General features: G+C 46.9%; 3 protein-coding genes across 3 annotated transcripts; all 3 read right to left on the bottom strand.

Annotated features, from left to right (window-relative positions):
* Positions 1 to 404: 404 nt before the first annotated feature.
* Positions 405 to 7,075, bottom strand: scg3 (secretogranin III). Its single transcript, XM_028956636.1, has 12 exons — positions 6,911 to 7,075; positions 6,608 to 6,648; positions 6,485 to 6,527; positions 6,193 to 6,405; positions 5,472 to 5,614; positions 5,227 to 5,391; positions 4,961 to 5,150; positions 4,710 to 4,826; positions 3,498 to 3,581; positions 3,305 to 3,415; positions 2,234 to 2,323; positions 405 to 1,051 (listed from the first exon to the last, which is right to left on the bottom strand). The coding sequence occupies exons 1-12, from the start codon at positions 7,011 to 7,013 to the stop codon at positions 933 to 935; spliced, it is 1,419 nt and encodes a 472-aa protein (XP_028812469.1). The 5' UTR covers positions 7,014 to 7,075; the 3' UTR covers positions 405 to 932.
* A 4,595-nt stretch (positions 7,076 to 11,670) lies between these two features.
* Positions 11,671 to 13,295, bottom strand: aplnr2 (apelin receptor 2). Its single transcript, XM_028956756.1, has one exon. The coding sequence runs from the start codon at positions 13,200 to 13,202 to the stop codon at positions 12,048 to 12,050; it is 1,155 nt and encodes a 384-aa protein (XP_028812589.1). The 5' UTR covers positions 13,203 to 13,295; the 3' UTR covers positions 11,671 to 12,047.
* A 3,493-nt stretch (positions 13,296 to 16,788) lies between these two features.
* On the bottom strand, positions 16,789 to 18,918 carry cd59a (CD59 molecule (CD59 blood group) a). The gene is made up of 4 exons (XM_028956744.1): positions 18,762 to 18,918; positions 18,474 to 18,554; positions 17,986 to 18,087; positions 16,789 to 17,839 (listed from the first exon to the last, which is right to left on the bottom strand). The coding sequence occupies exons 2-4, from the start codon at positions 18,526 to 18,528 to the stop codon at positions 17,640 to 17,642; spliced, it is 357 nt and encodes a 118-aa protein (XP_028812577.1). The 5' UTR covers positions 18,529 to 18,554; positions 18,762 to 18,918; the 3' UTR covers positions 16,789 to 17,639.
* Positions 18,919 to 19,092: the final 174 nt, after the last annotated feature.

Genomic DNA, 19,092 nt, shown 5'->3' with positions numbered 1-19,092 from the left:
TCATGAGATCAATAATCATTCTGCTCCTTCATTAATAGCATCATTTAACTAAGATTTGAACTTTTTTTTACTAGGGATGGGCACTAAAACCAACAGTGTTAAACATACATCTCAGTGTTTTAAAATTAGCCACCAGAGTATAGACAGCCCTCGACATTATCAGAACAGCGTTCAAAACAGGAGAAATGAAAGCATTTCTAAAGGTTGTCATGCACACGTGTGATATTCATTTCTTCATTTATGTATTGGAAACAGCAATGACTATTTTCCATTTTGTTCATTTTTGCACTTAGAAATTAGATTTGTGCTGCTGTGTCTGCAGTGAGTGTGTCCCACCATCATCATCACCATCACCACCAGCACGCCGAGTCCCCCAGGCGTCTCTCAACCCACGCAGCACACGGTTAAAGAAAGGCCATGTTTATTTGCTGAAACGTAGTCAAAAAATCACAAATATTTACATTTAAAAATACTCGATTTGTGTGTCTAAAGCAGCGTACAGTCGGACGAGACGAAAGGGACAGGAGGTCGACACTCAGGGAAACGACAGAGTCTCTAAATACAAGATCAGTGAGAGAAGAACGGAGAAATGGAGTTGAGTGGGTGGCCGTACAGAGATTTGATACAGATTACAGTGGAAAAACAAGGATAACGTGCTATAGGACAGATTACATAGATTAAATCATGTATGTATATATATATATATATATATTTATATAGGTTTAGATGTTACAAGTTGATGCATTCTCGCTACAACAAGATCCTTCTATTCGCTAAACCACATTTTCAGCCTATTCCATCCCCGCCTCAGCATCTAGGTAGTCAGATTGTCTTCAGGCTGTAATGGTGTCCTGTGACACGCCTCTACGTTTTCTCTGAGCGAATGTCACCTGGGCGGGGGGTTCATTATTCTCAGTTTGTGGTTGGCGGGTCTACATGCTGCCGTAGATCCTCTTGATGACGTCCCCCTCCTCTTTTTCCAGGATGCCCTTGTCGATGTAGGCGTCCACCTGCTGGTCCATGAAGTCCCTGAGCTTGGAGAGGTCGTAATCTGTAACAAAAATGCGGGACATTCAATGGCAATAATCAAGAAATACAACATTAGTTTATGCTATTTTGTGCACCTAAATATCCTTCAGTGATGCACATATAAAGTTTTTCAATTAAAAATTCAACTATGGGAACAAAATAAAGCATCCTAGATGACGCCATCTCTGATCCGGCGGTGACATCATGACCATAAATATTCCAACAAGGTGTATCAATACTTAAAAAGTGATGAAATCAGGAGATTTCTCGCCCGGCATTGAAACAAAGAGCTGTGGAATTACAATAATTGTTAGTTCACGTGGGCTACAAGCTGCATGAAGCAACACCGTGGCCACCCACGGCAGAAGAACGTGTCCGGCACGAACACTGTATTCTCTGTATTCTGATGGGCCAAGTTGTCCATCTGTCTCATGGAGGACTCAATAAAAGTCCCGTTGTTCCACCAGCCTCAGAGGAAAGTGGTAAATCGGGTCATTCTGGTGTCCCTGTGACAAATCTTCATTTTTCCTGAGTGGTTTAGCTGGACGGTGCATATTTACCTACTGAAGACGGGAGGCCAGGGGCCAGTCACCTTGTCACCTGTCGTCCCATTTTATTTTATACCCCACCACCCCGTGTCTTCAGGCTGCAGCTTTAAGCGATGGCGGCTAGAGGAAACGGATCCGTAATAAACCGGCATGAACGCAGGTGGCCACGCACGCCAGATCCAGGTAGAGTCCCGCTAATTACAGCGCGCTCATCAAGAGCTCATGCATATTCACGAGGGCCCGCTGTGACCCATGCCGACAAGGATTTCCATTGCTAATGCGCGAGAACAGTGGGGGGCTTTCAGATGATATCTGGTTAGATGTGATTTACCTCTGATCCTGCCGTTACCTTGAGATTTAAATAGATGCAACGTCGGGGAGTCCTCTCGGCCAATCAGAACGCTGGGTACAATAATGAACTGAGAACATTGTCACATTTAGACTCCGACCGGCTCGCGGGCCGTAATGAGGCCGTAAACGCTCTCTCACGCGGATTCCGGTCGCCGCTCCACGGCTGATGAGCGTGACCGGGCCTGCGAGCCGCAGCTTAGGGAAGCCCCTCCTCCCTACATTTACTTACATATACATCCGTAACTAGGGCGACCGAAAATAGGCCACCAGCTTCATCTGCCGAGCGCGGATGAGGGAGGACTCACCCTCTTTGTTGCCGTCCTTATTATGCTTCTTCAGCCACTCGATGTTCTTCCTGATGGCTTCCAAATACGTCTCCGACTTTCCCGGGTGGCCTGGAGGGAAGGAACCAACGCAGGAAAATCGATATTATTACCGCTTGTCCAAATTTCCGGTCTTGCTCTCACGTTGCCGCAGAAACGCGACCGGAATAAATCTGCAGTTTGTCCATAATCCCGCCGACATGCAGGGATTATGTTCTCACAGGGTCGGAAACGAGGACGGTCACCGGGCCAGGAGGCTGCAGCTCCGAACATGGAGTCAGGCGTCAACTTTTACCACACCCTCACAGATATAATACAGATAGATATTATAATTTATAACACCATACAGATATAAAGAGTGGAAAAGACATTCCCAATGGTAGGTATTATGGTGAATTCACAGAGTGAATAAAAGTATTGACCAGAACTGACCACTTCATCGATGGTAACTTGAAAGCACGTTGATAAGGGCGTCTGCCGAAATGTCATAAATGTAAATTATCGCAAATAGAGCTTGTTTTTATCATGTCCACTTTTTTAGTCTCTGTCTGTGTTCTATTTAACTTCCATTTTTTTATTAAATTAAGTCACTATTAACTGAAGAATACTTTTAATCTCGTGCTAACTGTCAGTGTACCAAAGATGGACAATTTTTTCCTTTCCTCTATTGACCATTATAATGTACTGTTTAACACTGAATTACTGTTTACTGTACTGTAAATGTACTGTTTGTAATTTTCTGCTATATAAGAAATAAATGTCATTGTTTGAGTGCCTGAAGTTGAGTCAAAAACTCCACCATGGGAACAAAATAAAGCATTCAAGAAGGAAATAGAAACCTGATGATATGGCATGAGATCATAATTCGACAGCAGCTGCTCACGTAACACTAAATATTGTAATTAGGTGGAACAATATTTAAAAATTGAAGATTGGGAGAAATTGGCAGATTTCTTAATATTTTTATCATAATTTTGTAACATCTGTGATTTTAAATGATTGCTTTGTTACATGAGCAGATAAAAGAGGGGACATTTTTTGGTTGGAACCTACCGGACTCTGGCGCCGCCTGGCCATCCTTGGTCGAGTCCTTCAGGGATTCGTATTCCTTCTGCATCTTGGCAGCTTCCTCTTTCGTGTTGTCATCATCGTCCCCCGCCTTGCCTGGAAGACGGGCCCAGTGTCACTCGACGTTGCCGCTGTCCCTGTCCCTCTACCAGACTAACAGCCTTTCTGGCTCTTTTACCTGATTGTGGCGTCAGCTCTGCCTCCCCCAGCGTCTTCCCCAGCTTGTTCTTTGTCTGCAGGGCAATCATGGCGTCCAGGTTTTCTACAGGAAGAAGAGCGTTTACATTAAATCTGGGACTCAAGTTGAAAATGGACATCCCGTCACCTTATTTCATCATATGTTGTCACATTTTGGAACCGAATTAACAGACAATATTTGATGATTCACTTGTTAGAACCTCAGAAATCAGGCTTAATAAACTTTAATAAATGCTGCATGGGATATAGAGATGGCCGTCTGGCATCGGTCCTATCGGGCGCGTTGTCACCAGGTGGGCATTATCTCCACTGAACAGATTAAAGCAGAGTGACAGGTGACTCATCCCCGTCACAAAAGGGACCGGCCACACGCCGTTGCTAGGCAACCGGGCGCCATTACGTGCCCTGGGTCGCCGCAGGAGCCCGAGATGACTGGCTGAGGTTGCTGTGGAAACCCCGTCCTGCTTATCAGGTGTTTGCCCGGCGCTGCCGCGTCATTAGCCGTAAGGAACAGACGGTGCGAAGCGTCGCAGGATGCTGATTGGCCGGCGGCAGGGAAGAGGTCACCTCTGTCGGCAGCAGGTGGAGGATCTGCCCGCTGTCCAGCCAGCCATGAAACGAGGGATTACTGAGTGTAATTGGAGATGGCTGGGGACCCTGGATCACAATAGGAGACTGGACACACACACACACACACACACACACACACACACAACAACACGGGAGTGGCACCTGTCACGGCTCACCAGATGCCTTTCAGAAACGAGTTCTAAGGCTCTCAGTTCTTCTCCGGTGACAGAACCAGAATGAAAAGGGTGGAAGGGCTGAGGTCACTGGAATATGCGTGACGTGTGATGAGGGACCCGCTCCATCTCAGCATGCTCTCATTAAGACACAAAAAGAGCAGCCATCCGACGAGCGAGACGAACACACACACACACACACACACACACACACACACACACACCTTATCTCGGCTGTTAAACGAGTGTCAGCCTCGAAGTCTGTGGGGCTTCGCGCGCTGACTTATCAAATCAAGTCACCATCACGCACCAGCTGTAATCTCTCGCCGTGCCGCCTCGGGCTGATACCGGATTATTAACCCGCTCCACATCAAGTGAACGCCAAGCCGAAGACCATATTTGATATTTTGCATTTTTGAACAGAAACCGGGAGCTGTGAAGAGTCGTACCCAGATAGGAGACTCCCTCCTCGGGGGTGATGGTTCCATATTTCACCATCATCTTCACAAAGTCAATCAGGGTCTTCATGATGGTGATGAGCGTCTCCCTCTCCTGGGCGTCTTGCTCTGCAACGTTATCATGACAATGTCACCCACCTGTCATGACCCGTACTGGATTAAATCCATATTTATAAGATCTAAAACATTAAAACGTTCTGTGAGTTGCATGATGGTCCTGGGGGTCTGTGGGAGGTCGGTACCGGAGTCGAGGCTCTTGAGGAGCCGGTAGAAGTTGGGGAAGTACTGCAGGTCCTGCAGGCCGTCCTCGGGGCTCAGCTCGTTCCGGTCGTTTCCCTCGCTGGCCGCGTCCCACGTGCTGTCCACGGTCTCGTCCGCGTTGTCCTGCTCCTCCTCTTCCTCGTAGCGGCGGCTGGGCCTGTCCACCTCGCCCTGTGGTGAAAAGCATCATTGAAAACCACTTCCTGGCATTCACTAGTCCATTGAGTAGAATGTTTGTCGGGCCTACCATGTTGTCCCCTGGTGTCTCCTCCACATCGTCACCTCTGGCGATGGGATAGTCCATACTGAGGTCTGGCTCCTCGATCTCGTTGTTTTTGGCGTTTTTGGTGATCAGGTCCTGGAGGGCTTCGGCGACTTCGTACTCCAGGGTGTCGGCTTGGCTGTCTGTGATCTGTGAACGGCGGAAATACGGAGTTGAAATACGAAAAGGGTGCGTGCGTGCGTGCGTCCGGTGTCGCACCGTCAACCTACCAGTCCCAGTTTCAGGAGTTTGGAGACGATCCGGTCGAACACCCCTCGGTCGTCCTCCTCGTAGATCTTGTTGGCGATCTTCTGGACGATGTCCTCGGCCGTGAGAGGGGTGCCGTCCAGCTGCCGGAAGCTCTCGGGGTCATCTGGTGTCACACAAACACAACTTCCTGGTGAATTCCGTGTGTGTGTCCTAGTTAAACCACGGCCCGTTTCCATGTGTGGAGATAATAATTATGGTGAGATCTTTCCCCTCATTTTTTTCCGTAATATTACGATTTATTCTTGTAATATTTAGACCTTAATCTCAATATTCTTTTTTTTTTTGACTCAGTGGCCCTAAAACGGCATCGTAAACGCTGCCCTGACATCACTTTTGGGGTCGCATTGCCCATTTTTTCGAGGTGCGTCTGCTGCTTGAGGGGCTTTTATTTCTTCCAATTTTTATGTCCGTCTTAATCTGGTTAAATTCAGTACGGTTCCTCCAATAAATATGTCTTTTTGTGGTATTGCGTATTCGCGGCGCTGCAGATGTTAACGCCCAGAAGCTCGGTGCTGAAAAGAAACCCGACCCGGACGGGGCGCCACCGCCGCGTCCCCACGTCCCCGCGGTATTCCACGCTGTTCCTGGTGGTTTGGCGTCCACGTGATCCTCGTGCTGCGGCTCTAAATCACGGCCACATAATCCCATCTGCCCTTCAAGTGTCTCACCGTGGCAACGTACCTTGGAACTTGTTGTCCATGCCGTTCTTGGTGGAGTCGTAGTCGTCCGCCAGCCGGCGGTTCTTGGTGGAGTCGCCCTCGTCCTGGGGGTACCGCTCCTCCGGCGGGTCCGAGCCGGGCGTCTTGTTGTCCGCCTGCTTGGACTGTTCGGCGAGGGACTTCAGCAGCCTGAAGTCGTCGTTGTCGGACTCCGCCTCCGGGTCGCCTTCTGCGGCTGACAGAGCGGCGAGGGTGAAAACGTGCCGGGCCGCCGGGCCCCAGGCCGCGGATATGGACGGGTCAGACCCACTCACCTGCCGTCGGCTCGGCCGTTTTAATGCCATCGGCCTCTGCGATCTGACAGAAGGGACAGGAAGTCAGTTGAAGCAGTTTGCTGTATTGCCATGATTTCCACCATTTGCCCCTCGGTACAGTACCTGCTCCTGTAAGGGTCTCTCTTCGGTTAACTGCCTTTTATCTGCATTGGAAAGGAACCACGCACAGTTACGGTCACGGAAACAAAAAACGAATATGCATAACCACGATCAAACCGTCGATCTAATTTAAATATTTCCGCTGCGGGCTTCCCGACAGGCCAGTGGAATTAATCGGATTACCGAACAAGGGATTAAAGTGCCCTGGAAATAGCCCCGGGGCTTTTCTGCCCTGTTTACGCCGCTCTTCCTCTCCTTCCTGCTCTGGATCCCCGGATCCCTGGATCCCCGGATCCCTTTCCTCACCGTCGGTCGCGGCCGGCGTCGGGAAGGCGGGGACCCGCCGGACGGTCGCCAGCAGGACCGGCAGCAGCAGCAGGAGGAAGAGGCTCCGACGCGCCGACGTCATCCTCGCTCCGCGTCTCGCTCCGGACTCGTCTGGCGTGCGCGCGCTCGGCGTCTGCGGCTGCTGGGGGGGGGCGGGGCGTGTGCGCATGCGCGGCGGCGGAGCTGTCCGCTCGCCGGTGCTGGAGTCGCACCTGCCGAGGCCACGCCCATGTGCGTCACCACTTCCTTTAAAAAAAAAAAAAAAAAGAAAAGAAGACGCCAGCGGCGGTTCGGGCGTATTTTATTACGCCTTTTTATTTGTACGTGAGTGTGTTGGGTGCGGGAGGGGCCGGTTTGGCGGAGACTCTCTCCCCCGCAGGAGCAGCAGGAGGCGGCCTGCCTGTCTCAGCACAACCGGAGCCAGGCCTGCTTCTCCCAGCAAACGCGCATCTCATGCCATGCAGTTCTTTTTACATCAATCATATAAATGCAATGGTGATGTTTTGGGGCCGTGGGTCCCCTTGATGAAGGTACCGTCCCCACACCAAGGGTGATGGTTAAATACAGAGGACACATTTCATCCTGTCACCGTGTGCTGTGCTGCGGTGTTTCACAATGACACTCACTTCACTTTTCCTTTCAATTTGTATCATTATAATACAAAAAAGTCATACCAATACATGATGTTTATCTAAGCTGCAAGCAATTTTGTTAACCTAGCAAAAGCCCCTATATATCAAACGTTGATTCAAATATATATTAACATAAAGGGTTTATTGCAGAATTTCCTGATTTCCATGGAAAATTGACACGATGTGTGTAGAGAAAGAGACTGCTGCAGTACAGTATTGTAGACTTTTCATTCATTAGTTTTCGGTGTTCATTAGACCGACACCCATCTCTACATATCAGCATCGACATTACTGACAAGCAACTAGTTCAAAGTGACTGTTCATTAGTAGTTCATTAATAGTTCATTAGTTTGACTACTGACTAAACCTTTTGCACAGTACTGTGCATAAAATGAATAAATGTGTTGTAATTGTTTGCTGTACAAATGCTTATTTGTATGATATGAAAAAAAAAATAATTTCCACGATGCCAATCTTTCATCAATTCAAACGCTTAACAGAACGTCTTCACTGTGGGAAGTTTAGTGAAGAGCGCCACCACCTGGCTCATTGAGGATTTGTTTTCGACCCCACTAGAAACGTTATAGTCATCAGTCACCTTCAGTTGTCAAAAATGTGTATCTGTGTATCGAGGTTCCACGTATAACCAATAAAGAGTGAAAGAAGGAAATCATGATACCCTGAGTCACCGTGGAGAACAAAGCTCGGTATGAGATGACGAATGACACAAGGAAGAGGACGCAAGGGTGGGTGAAGATGAGAGGAAGGGGGACAGGAACACGAGTTAGAATGGAAGGAAAAGAGTCATTTCTACCCATTTCGCAGTGTGTGGACAAGCACTGAAGCTGCAGCTGAAATATGGAAGATATGAGGCTCATTTGTGCCAGTTTGTGTGAGCATATTGCTCGTTTCACGGTGGGCCGTGACGTGTTTAGAGTTACATGGATGAGTTAAAATCAGGTGTTGTCTGAAGTAGTCTCTCCTTTTTATCATTTTATAGGAACAAGGAAGCTTGTCTTGTGGAGAAAAACTCCAGTTCTTCTCCATTACTAGTAACAAGACATTTGGGGCAGTAAGGAAGTGGAATTGGAAGGATGCGGGTTTAACTTGAACCGCCAAGGTGCCACTGAGGCACCTAACACAGACATAAATATAACATTATGGAAATACAATTCATTTCTTTGGATTAGATGGATGGTTCATTCATGGATGGTACCATTTATTATTCATGTCGGTTGTCAGACCATGATATGTTCAATAATTTTTCCTAATGTGCCGTGTAGGAACAGAGGTTTTTGCTGTAAATTTGGGAACAGAGACAGAGAAAAGTCTAGGCATATGGTCTGATATACAAGCTGTTTCATTAATATTATTCACTTGCAGACACCATTGAATGTTTCAGTAACACTGGAACATTTAGACTCGAATTTTGAATGCAGCTTGCTTTTGTCTCTCAAGGCAAAGGTTGTCACACACATACGGGACAGTTCTCCCTCGCTTCTCCTGTTAAAAAGGATGATCTGTGCAAGGACAACTTTACTGGCCATACTCTGGAGCTCTCACTGTGCCTCCAGCTGTACAGGTGTAGTTGAAGGTGTAACATCATGTGTGTTGTGGAGTGCAGATGTCGGAGAAGTTGAATAGTATAGTGTATTAAATGTGAAATAGCATTTTATTTTTATAATTGCACAGTTTCCTAGTTGTATTACATTATTTAAGGATAGCAGCCTAAACCAGACTTCCAAAGAGGACCTTGAGAATTTGCTGTCACTAAGTTTGACATTAAGTGAGGTAGCATCTATCCTGGGGACTTCTAGACCTACATTATACAAGTGTATACTGCAGATGAGGGGATATGGCATTACTGCCATTATGTACAGACATGGGTTAGAGCAGATGGAGGCCACCTCCTTACACCCCATCGGGAAATCAGAAGTGACATTTGGCTTCGTTAGTTTTTTGCATCCTTTGACGGTGCTCAAATACTCAAAGGGCAGTGTTTGGTTTGCTGACATTCCGAATGTGGATTTGAAGATGGTGGATATTTCATATTTCTCAGTTGGTCTTAGGCCACTCACTGGAAGATAAAAATGTTCCAATAAGACCAGTAAGTTTGATTCAATTGTCTCCTCTGGGTATAACTAATGTTGTTGTCTCAGGTGAGATAGACATAGTGTCTTTTTTATAGGTTTCGCAAGCTCTCTGTTTGGAATTCGGTGACCGAAACCCGTTACATCGAGGAAAGGAATTTCCTAATAAGAGAATGAAGGGGAAACGTTAATAATATAGTATAGTATAGTTTATATAAATAGTATATAAAATAGCAATAGTGTCAAATGCAAAAATACCTTGTCTAGCCTACAAGAAGACACCATACTCACTGGCTTAGTGGTTAAGGAAGCGGGCCAGTAATCAGAAGGTTGCCGGTTTGAATCCTGATCCGCCAAGGTGCCACTGAGGTGTCACCGAGCAAAGCACCGTCCCCACACACTGCTCACCAAGGGTGATGGTTAAATGCAGTGGACAAATTTCACTGTGTGCACTGTGTGCTGTGCTGCTACGTATCACAAGTGACAATCGCTTCACTTTAAACTTTAAAACAAATATGGATCCCTAAAAGTATTCATTCCATTGTGCAAAAATTCTCGCTGTACACTTACAGTACAGTCAAAAAGTTTGGACACCTTCTTATTCAATGTGTTTTCTTTATTTTAAACATGACCATTTACGTTGGCAGATTCTCACTGAAGGCATCAAAACTATGAATGAACACATGTGGAGTTATTTTCCTCTGTTTGACAATCGATTTCTTGCCATTACCGAACAAAACGTTAAGCAGCAGCATCTTACGAACTGCCGCATCTACTAAGTATTTATTATGATGATTATAAGCTTATGGAGGTAAATATTTAAGGCGAAATTTTCAATACTGCTGATACCCTCCTGCCCAAATTTGCATACAATATACCACAGTGGAATGTGTAGAAGATGTTGTTTCCGGCTGGGTAGCAAAACAAAGTGAAGTGATTGTCACATGTGATACACAGCAGCACAGCACATGGTGCACACAGTGAAATTTGTCCTCTGCATTTAACCCATCACCCTGAGTGAGCAGTGGGCAGCCATGACAGGCGCCCGGGGAGCAGTGTGTGGGGACGGTGCTTTGCTCAGTGGCACCTCAGTGGCACCTTGGCAGATCGGGATTCGAACCGGCAACCTTCTGATTACGGGGCTGCTTCCTTAACCGCTAGGCCACCACTGCCCGCTAAGTCATTGGTATTCGCCATGTTGTCCTCCATCAACCGTAACCTGCAAGCACTTAGTGCACTTCCGTCCTTATCGCTTACTTCTCTGCAAATACGTGTGGGGAATTATCTTATGTTCTCAACAATTAGAATATACATTTACCATTTATATTTACATTTAACTTTTAAACATAAGTTAACATTTAAGATTTTCGTGTATTATTTTTATTTACATTTACCTTTAGAAATAAAGTTAACATTTAAGATTTATATTTACATTAACAATAAACATTTTTACGCCAACATTACACATTAACATTAACATTTAAAATTTGTATATAGACATATAATTTATATTTACATATGACAAATAATTTTGGAAATAATCTTATTTTACTTCTTGTAAGAATGTTTCTGCAGATATGTAAAATTCTCATTCTGAATATCTGAAATGTAATTTCAAGAGAAATGAATGGGAAACGTGATATCGGTTTACTTACATTATATATGTCAGAAAGAGAAATTGTGGGAAGGAAGAGTCTCATTTTGATTAAAAAAATGTTCATTATGACTCTGCATTATAAAATTATGGATATCTGCAATACATATCCATTCTAGCTAGGACATGTTAAAAAAGCCACTTGCTTTCTTAAAGGATTTAAAGATATCTAAAACATTAATGCCACCGGAAGAATATCTTGAAATACAATTTGTAGTAGTGATAATGATGTTTTGAAAATCTTTAATTACCTTTTTTACTATTGAGAATACAGTTTTGACCAGAAGATATACTATTATTATTATATCAAAAATCTGTTACAGATAGGAGATGTCATCGGAGTCAGTATAGTCATGTGCGTGTGCAATTTATGAATTATTGTCCATCCCTGTGCAGCAGATAAAAGGGACTTTAAAATATTTTATTACAAATCATGTTGCATTAGTTCAGATATACTTCAGTGGCAACTCTAAAAGGATTTCATAACTTATCCTGTGCGCCAGGAGTGTCCAATTTATGGGAAGGTCATAAATCATATTTCCCACCAACTTGCTCCCACGGTGTTTATTTTAATGTCTCATGGCAACTGCGTATATGGCATATTTGGCTTTAAAAAAATAGTGACAGAAAAACAAGCCTGTAAGCCCGTGTCCTGTAAGTGTCCCACGGGGACCTGCTTTCTCTCATCCTCCTCCACCCACAGGCCATCTGCCACATTCTTTCTCAGCGTTTCCCATTTCTCAGGTCCCGGAGCCGACGGCGGAACTCCGACTGGCTTGCTCCCGCTCTTCCTCCTCCTCTTCGTCCCTGCGGCTCCGCCGGCACCACGGCCGCTGCAGGAGGGCCCGGCAGCGCCGGCGGAAGGCCGGGTCGCAGCAGGCGTAGAGGAGGGGATTCAAGCAGCTGTTGACGTAGCTGAGGCACATGGTGTAGGGCAGGGCGGCCATCAGCACCCGGTCGAATGGGCAGGAGTAGGGCAGCACGTCCAGCTCCACCAGCGTGGACAGGGTCTTGTTGGCGTGGAAGGGCAGCCAGCAGAGGAAGAAGGCCAGGACCAGGGTGACGATGACGCGCAGCAGCCGGCGCTGGCGCCTGCGGTCGGGCCGGGGTCCCTCGCTGAAGTGCTGGGTGAGGAGGCACCCCAGCGAGCAGTAGCACATCAGCAGGACGGCCAGCGGCAGCAGGAAGCCCAGGACGGTGCTCTTCAGGCCCAGCGCCGCCTCCCACAGCAACTCCGCCTCCTCGCGCTCCTTCGGGTCCAGGTGCGCCGGGACGAGGCTGGAGAAGTCCATCTGGCACGAGGAGACGGGGGACTGGCCGCCGTCCGGCTCCAGGAAGGCTTCCTCTCGCTCCCTGCTCTGCACCGTCCTGAGGAGCCCGGGCAGGGCCAGGACGCCGGAGGCCGCCCAGACCACACCCACCACCAACGATGCCCGGCACGGCGTGCCCCCGCGGGCCGAGCCGCCGCGCCGGCGCCTGCCGATGACCCAGTAGCGCTCCACGCTCAGGCCGGTGAGGGAGAAGACGCTGGCGTACATGTTAAGCGCCACCACGTAGCTGCTCAGCTGGCACAGGGGCTTGCCGAACGGCCAGTGGTAGCCGAGCGCCGTGTAGGCCGCCCACAGCGGCAGCGTCAGCACGAAGGCCAGGTCCGCCGCCGCCAGGCTGGCGATGAGCGAGTCGGTGACGGAGCGGGAGGACGACGTCTTCGTCCCCCCGTCCCTCCGGCCGCGCCGGTCCAGGTAGACCCAGAGGACCAGGCCGTTCCCCAGGGACCCCAGGGCGAAGGCCAGCATGTAGACGGACGGGATGAAGACCCAGGTCGGCCGCCACTCGCTGTAGTCGCACGGAGGGAAGGGGGAAGGCGAGGCGGCCGCCGGCTCAGGAAGGGACATGGATCGCGCCGCCAGGTCCGTCCAGATAGACCAGCGCCTGAGCTCAGGAACCGCGCCTTATCTTGATCTGACCTCCTTCAGATGTTTTCCGCTTTGGCCGGGTGGATGCGGTGCGGGAGTGTGGCTCTTTGCTGCTTTTCCCGGCTCCAAGGCCAACGCCCTTTTCCTCCCCTGTAATGGCTCTTCTGGCTCTTAAAGGATGTTTCTAAAAGCCAAAAACAAAACCGGCGTGGAAGTCAAATGAACAGATTACGGCAAAAACCAGAACGCTGGCACTGTGGGTTATTGCACTGACACTGATGCATTGGCTGATGCACTTGCCTGGAATAAACAACATATCAGATATTATGTAAAATCTCATGGAGAATTTATTATTAATATCGATTAAAATGCTGTTGCTGTTTTTCCCCGTATGAAAGAATATCAAATTCAAATTCTAATTTTATTTGTCACATACACAGTCATACACGGTATGATATGCAGTGAAATGCTATAGCGACTGCTATTGCAAATATTGCTAGTATACAATGAACCAATGTGCAAATATTGCAAACATAACCAAATATTACACTTTAATGTCTTTAACATAAAACATAAAATATGTGTTACAGGTAGGATGAAGGTGTGCAAATGAGTGAAATCTTTTGTTTGTGCAAGGATTCTGGGGGGATTGAGTCCAGAAGTGATTGAAAGTGAAAGTGCTGGAGTGTATTAGAGTTCTATGAAGTGTTGTGGTTGTTGTTCCCTTATTATGCACTGCAATTTTGCAAAATAATACTCTTACTACACAATAATACCGTTACTTGGTAGTTAATGGTCCAGGTCAACTGCTTGTATGTCCTCTAGTAAGCGACATACTAGCTGCATTTTATGCTGTCCTGTCTCGCATTGTTGAGTTGTCATCAGTTCTGCAACCTTGTATGGTTGCCTGTTGCATCATGGTCCTGGTGGAACATTGTTCTGCTTCACACTGTAATGCAGATCCTACGAACTGATCCTACCTGACTTGACTTCCCTGTCCTGAGATGCTGCATTTAATTTAATTGAACCAAAATGACATTAAATAAATTGTGCATTTTACCTCACGATTGTCCATAAAGTTTGGCATGTGAGAGAAGGTCCTGAGGTCCTGTTGCCGGCTGACATCCTTCCACTCCGGCTGAGGGGCAGCGAGTCTCTGGAAGTGGCTCCCTCCTGTCTCCAGATGCAATAGTGCCTCCCCCCTTTAAGTGCCTCCTTCCCTTCCCAGGGCCAGACCACCCCAGTTGCAGACTTGCGAGACTCGCAAACAAGTCCATTCACAGCAGCACAAACATACGCTGAAAACGCGGCTCTTTCAGGCTCTCACCTGGTCCACCTTTACCCGGATTAGTTGAAGAACACACGTCTCGAGGTTCTTCTCAGGGAATGCTCAGCAGTTACCGCGCACTGTCATGTTAATCTACTCCAACGCGACTGAAACGCCGCTGGGCTGCATTGTTACGTGAGGCCGGCGGAAAGGCGGCGTATTTGAGCCGAGCAAACAGAGAGCGGAACGCTTCAGACTGCAGAGCGAGGTGGAACAAACAGGGCAGCTGTTTACAAATGTGAGGAGGAGGCTCGCCGTAAGACGAGTGGCCACGGGAACTAAGAAGGCCTCCTTGGCTAAAATTGACTTTGGTTAAGGGCGTGAAGTGACCTCATAAATCCCGTGTAAGACCAGACGAGGGTCACACTTGGCATCCCTGTTCACCTCTGGACGTGGGGCTGCTGCAGCCTGCGAGGGTCGGACATCTGGGAAAGAAACCAGTTAACCCAACAGGGGGACAGTAGCCTACTGGATAACACACTCGCCTATGAACCAGAACCAGGTTCAAATCCCACCTTCTACCATCGTGTTCCTGAGCAAGACACTTAATCCTGAGTGTCTCCAGGGGGGGACTGTCCCTGTAACTACTGATTGTAAGTTGCTCTGGATAAGGGCGTCTGGTAAATGCTGTAAATGTAAATGTAAATGTATGCCACCTTGTACATTGTCTATTCTGTCCAGGGCAAACATTACTCAGCATCCCACCAAGTCAGCACCACTTCCTCTTTTGTCTTTATTTGCTTTCTGCTTTCTCCCTCGCTTCCTCTGACTCGGTGTGCAATGTTGCCCCAGCTGGCCAAACAGGGAGGCTTTATGAAGGCCAAGGGGTCACACAGGGGAAGGGGGGTCACTGTGTGTGGACACCGGTGCAGTAAAATGTGTTAGTACACCGGTGAGAAAACTGAGAACGCGTGTTGAGCGTTACCGTGATTACCCTGATGCTGACTTTTCCCATAATGCATTCAGATGAAGAGCATCTGTCCCGGTGGGCTCGGGACAAAAAGAGCCGCTACAGCAGGTAAATAGCTACGTAGACGTTCACTCCATATATACATATATTTGTACAGGAGACCCAGTGACTCACTGTTCTGGCTCAGTGCATGATGGGTAAAAAAAAATAAAAATGATATATATATATATATATATATACACACACACACACACACACATATATATATATATGTGTGTGTGTGTGTGTGTGTGTGTGTGTATATTAACCCATCATGCACTGAGCCAGTACAGTGAGTCACTGGGTCTCCTGTACAAACCTTTTATTTCCATCCCTCTTATTATAGAGCTGGGTTTCCCCACAAGTATCCTTCCTTCCTTTGTTTGTTTCTCTCCGCTGTTGCCATAAATTCATGTTTTAATCTAAGTGATTAATTTATGGCACAGCGTAGAAGCGGAGCTTCTAAATTTGCACCCTTTTTATCTTACTGGCACAGACTAAAGTGCCCTTGTCACGCCCATCCTCCCGTGGCTGTACTATCAGCATGTCACTCCTCACACAGATCAATGAGAACCTGTCATACGGAGGAACTTTCCCTCTCACTAACAACCCACACCAAAGCAATTCTGTAGAAACACAGACATGGAGCTGACTTTCTAACCGAAACATTGCTTTGAGATGTTAAGGCGAACTTCGGAGGTCAGTTTTATGTACCTGGTAGGAAACTGTGTAAAGGCTAAAAATAAAAGTACGAAACTGACAAGCTATTGAGGAAAGTAAAACCAACACGCCCTGCATAAGATAGCTTCAGATGGTGCTTCCTAAACCAACTAAAGACCTCGATCTGTGTTAAGTTAGTGTACGTGTACAGAGGTTGAGAAAATGTGATTCTTGACAGAATGCAGGCGCGTGTGATGATGTCGTGTGCGTGTTCGAATGAGCGAAGGACAACTGAGATTTAATTTCTCCTGATAGGGGCCCAATTTCACTTCTGCAGTAGCTACGAACGGCGACAAATTAATAAAATAAAAAGACTAAAAGATGGCACCACCGCGAACACAATTCGAACCTTCATATTCTTCAGTATTGTAATGATACCACAGCTGTTTCAACAATGAACAATAAAAACAAATAAGTTTAGCAGTTGCCCCTGTGATGTCGCTGTTCCTAAGCAACGTCATTAGAGCGGCCGCTGGTCATGTGACAAAGCAACATGGCGGAGGTGATATGTGAACAATACCAGAACGATGGTCATCGGATCGCTCGAAAACAGCACGTTAGAGCCCATATCGACGTTAAGAAACGTTTTATTATCATTTGGGAACAGCAACTAGCTGCATTTAGACGCCAGAGTTGTTCTATAAGTCTATGCACATCATCTGACACAAAAGACAGAATTTTACACAGTAGCTGTGGAGAACGTGGGTGGCTTAGCGTTCAGTTCAGTCCCTGCAGCAGCACAGGGTTAATCGTGTTGATTCGGGCAACAGATGAAGCGGCAGGAAGTCCTCTTCCCTCCAGCCATGTCCTCCTGCCTTCGCCTGCCAGTCCTCTGAACTGGCCCGTGTCCAGCAGACTAGTGTACCGAACACGACGCACACAACTAGACACCATTTTTAAAACATTTTTTTTTTTACTTATGGATATGGGAATAAATTCAGAAATTTCAGGAAAGAAGATGCTCAGGCTGTGCAGTTAACACAACATCCGACCACCCGGACAGCCTGATGGTCCGTGTGGCAGGGACCCATTATCTTTTTACAACACCGGTTTACTGCTGAACACGTTACATCTGCAATCTGCCGTCAGGAAAACAAAAAGGTTACGACCTCCTTTGTGTTGGCTGAAGGCCATGGAAACGGGGCACAAAAGCAGGGTTGGTCCATTTCGGCATGCCGCACCATTAGAAAATCCTCTTTAAACTGACTAAACATTCCCACAAATCAGTTAGACCAGGAACACAAACGCAACACCGTTACAAAAAGTATAGCCAGTTAAGGTTGTATTAATAGAACCTTCCCCCGTGCGTTTCAGTAAGCTCTGCTGTTTAGTGCATGGGACAGACAAGCGCAGCACCGCAGATTAGGACGTTCGGGACCCCTGCTCGTCGCTTCGGTGGAGGCCTCAGTAGGAGGCAGGGTTAGAGGACGCACCACCAGAACACAGCCAGCGAGGCCAGCAGGCCAAGCAAGGGCTTGGCTGCCATGGCGGCCGTAGCTCCGTTGCACAGGTCGCTGTTGCAGCACTTGTAGGTGAAGGCGGAGACGGAGGGGTACATCTGTGACAGGCGGTTGTAGTCGCAGTCAGAGTATTTGATGCATTGCCGGTATATGAAGCCACCTAAGACGTTCAGACAGAAAAAAAGAAAACTATAAATATACTGTATAGATATACTTATAATGTGACTGTGCAGGATATAGATTCCATTGCACTCCAAATGCATCTAACAACAGTTCAACCAACAGGAGTTACAAGTGAAAGTTAACCTCTCTCCTTCAGCGAGAGGCAGGAGTCCTCCCAGTTGCAGTCTTGTGTTTTGGTGCAGGTCCCAGTGTAGTCCTTACATCTGTAGCATTTGATGGCTGAGCCTGGAAAGTGCATAAAATATTCCAAAACGCAATTTGATATGCAATCATAAATAGAAATGCGCCGGCATGATATATCACTGCTTATGTCATGTAAACTGTTCACAGGAAATCGATTGTCTTGGCTCCTTTCTGTGGGCAGCAGGGCAGAAAGAGCAGACATTCATCTCAGAATCACGTATGGAGGCTGCACCACGGAGCTTTACCGGAGACGCAGAAATTATTACGTTACTAACGTTGCTGCCAGTTGAGTTCACACAATGTTATGCAAAATGCAAAATTCTTAATGTAATTTCAGGCAGATAATGAGCCGCATATTAATCTTTTTGAGACCACAGTATGCAATATTTGTATTTTGAACACAGCTTAAGTTGAAATAGAAAACCTACCCAGTCCAAACAGAGCGAGGCAGAATACTACACTTATGCCTGCTGATGTTTTCATTGCGGGTTGATCTCAGACCTTATTATCTGAAAAGACATTAAAACTGTTTAAACTCACTCTCAACAGTTATATCAATCCATAAACCAACCGCAATCATCACACAATACGAGATCAGGGTGACGAGCTGTCTATCAGTTCGATTTGCTCTTCACATTTACATTCGCAATATTCATAGTTAAATACATTTGTGTTATTAATGTATATATCAGTTTATTAAATCATGCTCTTCTTACCCTGGCAGTGCAGATGGTGTACGGAGAGGCGTTGCACACACTACTTCCTCCTCTAAAGAGTTTTGATGGTTGAGGACCACTCCTCACAGCCTTGAGTCTGTTTGCGCCCACACTGGCCCCTTTCGTGATTGGCTGTAAAGTAGACGTGACCCAAAACAAGGTCAATGTCAGAGCCGTTTGAATTTTCTCCCTCTCTCGGGGAAGCTGCTGTCATTTTACTAGTCTTGCAGCGTGAAATATTGCATTTAAAAAAAAAATCTGTAAAAACAATCGATTATGTGATTATGCACGAGCAGATTACTTGTGGGGCGCGTCATCAACACATCACTGT

Source organism: Denticeps clupeoides, chromosome 16 (genome assembly GCF_900700375.1).
Source record: "Denticeps clupeoides chromosome 16, fDenClu1.1, whole genome shotgun sequence".
In the NCBI taxonomy this organism is placed as follows: Eukaryota; Metazoa; Chordata; class Actinopteri; order Clupeiformes; family Denticipitidae; genus Denticeps; species Denticeps clupeoides.
This window is presented reverse-complemented; position numbering and strand designations above follow the sequence as displayed.

What these genes read in the sequence shown, in the direction of transcription:
- cd59a (XM_028956744.1), bottom strand. Translation starts at nt 18,528, where the DNA reads ATGAAAACATCAGCAGGCATAAGTGTAGTATTCTGCCTCGCTCTGTTT. An exon ending in CCTCGCTCTGTTTGGACTGG is followed by an intron (nt 18,088 to 18,473) that starts GTAGGTTTTCTA and finishes TGCACTTTCCAG; the next exon opens with GCTCAGCCATCAAATGCTAC. An exon ending in CCTCTCGCTGAAGGAGAGAG is followed by an intron (nt 17,840 to 17,985) that starts GTTAACTTTCAC and finishes TGAACGTCTTAG; the next exon opens with GTGGCTTCATATACCGGCAA.
- scg3 (XM_028956636.1), bottom strand. Translation starts at nt 7,013, where the DNA reads ATGACGTCGGCGCGTCGGAGCCTCTTCCTCCTGCTGCTGCTGCCGGTC. An exon ending in AGACACCAGGGGACAACATG is followed by an intron (nt 5,151 to 5,226) that starts GTAGGCCCGACA and finishes TTTTCACCACAG; the next exon opens with GGCGAGGTGGACAGGCCCAG. An exon ending in CCTCAAGAGCCTCGACTCCG is followed by an intron (nt 4,827 to 4,960) that starts GTACCGACCTCC and finishes ATAACGTTGCAG; the next exon opens with AGCAAGACGCCCAGGAGAGG.
- aplnr2 (XM_028956756.1), bottom strand. Translation starts at nt 13,202, where the DNA reads ATGTCCCTTCCTGAGCCGGCGGCCGCCTCGCCTTCCCCCTTCCCTCCG.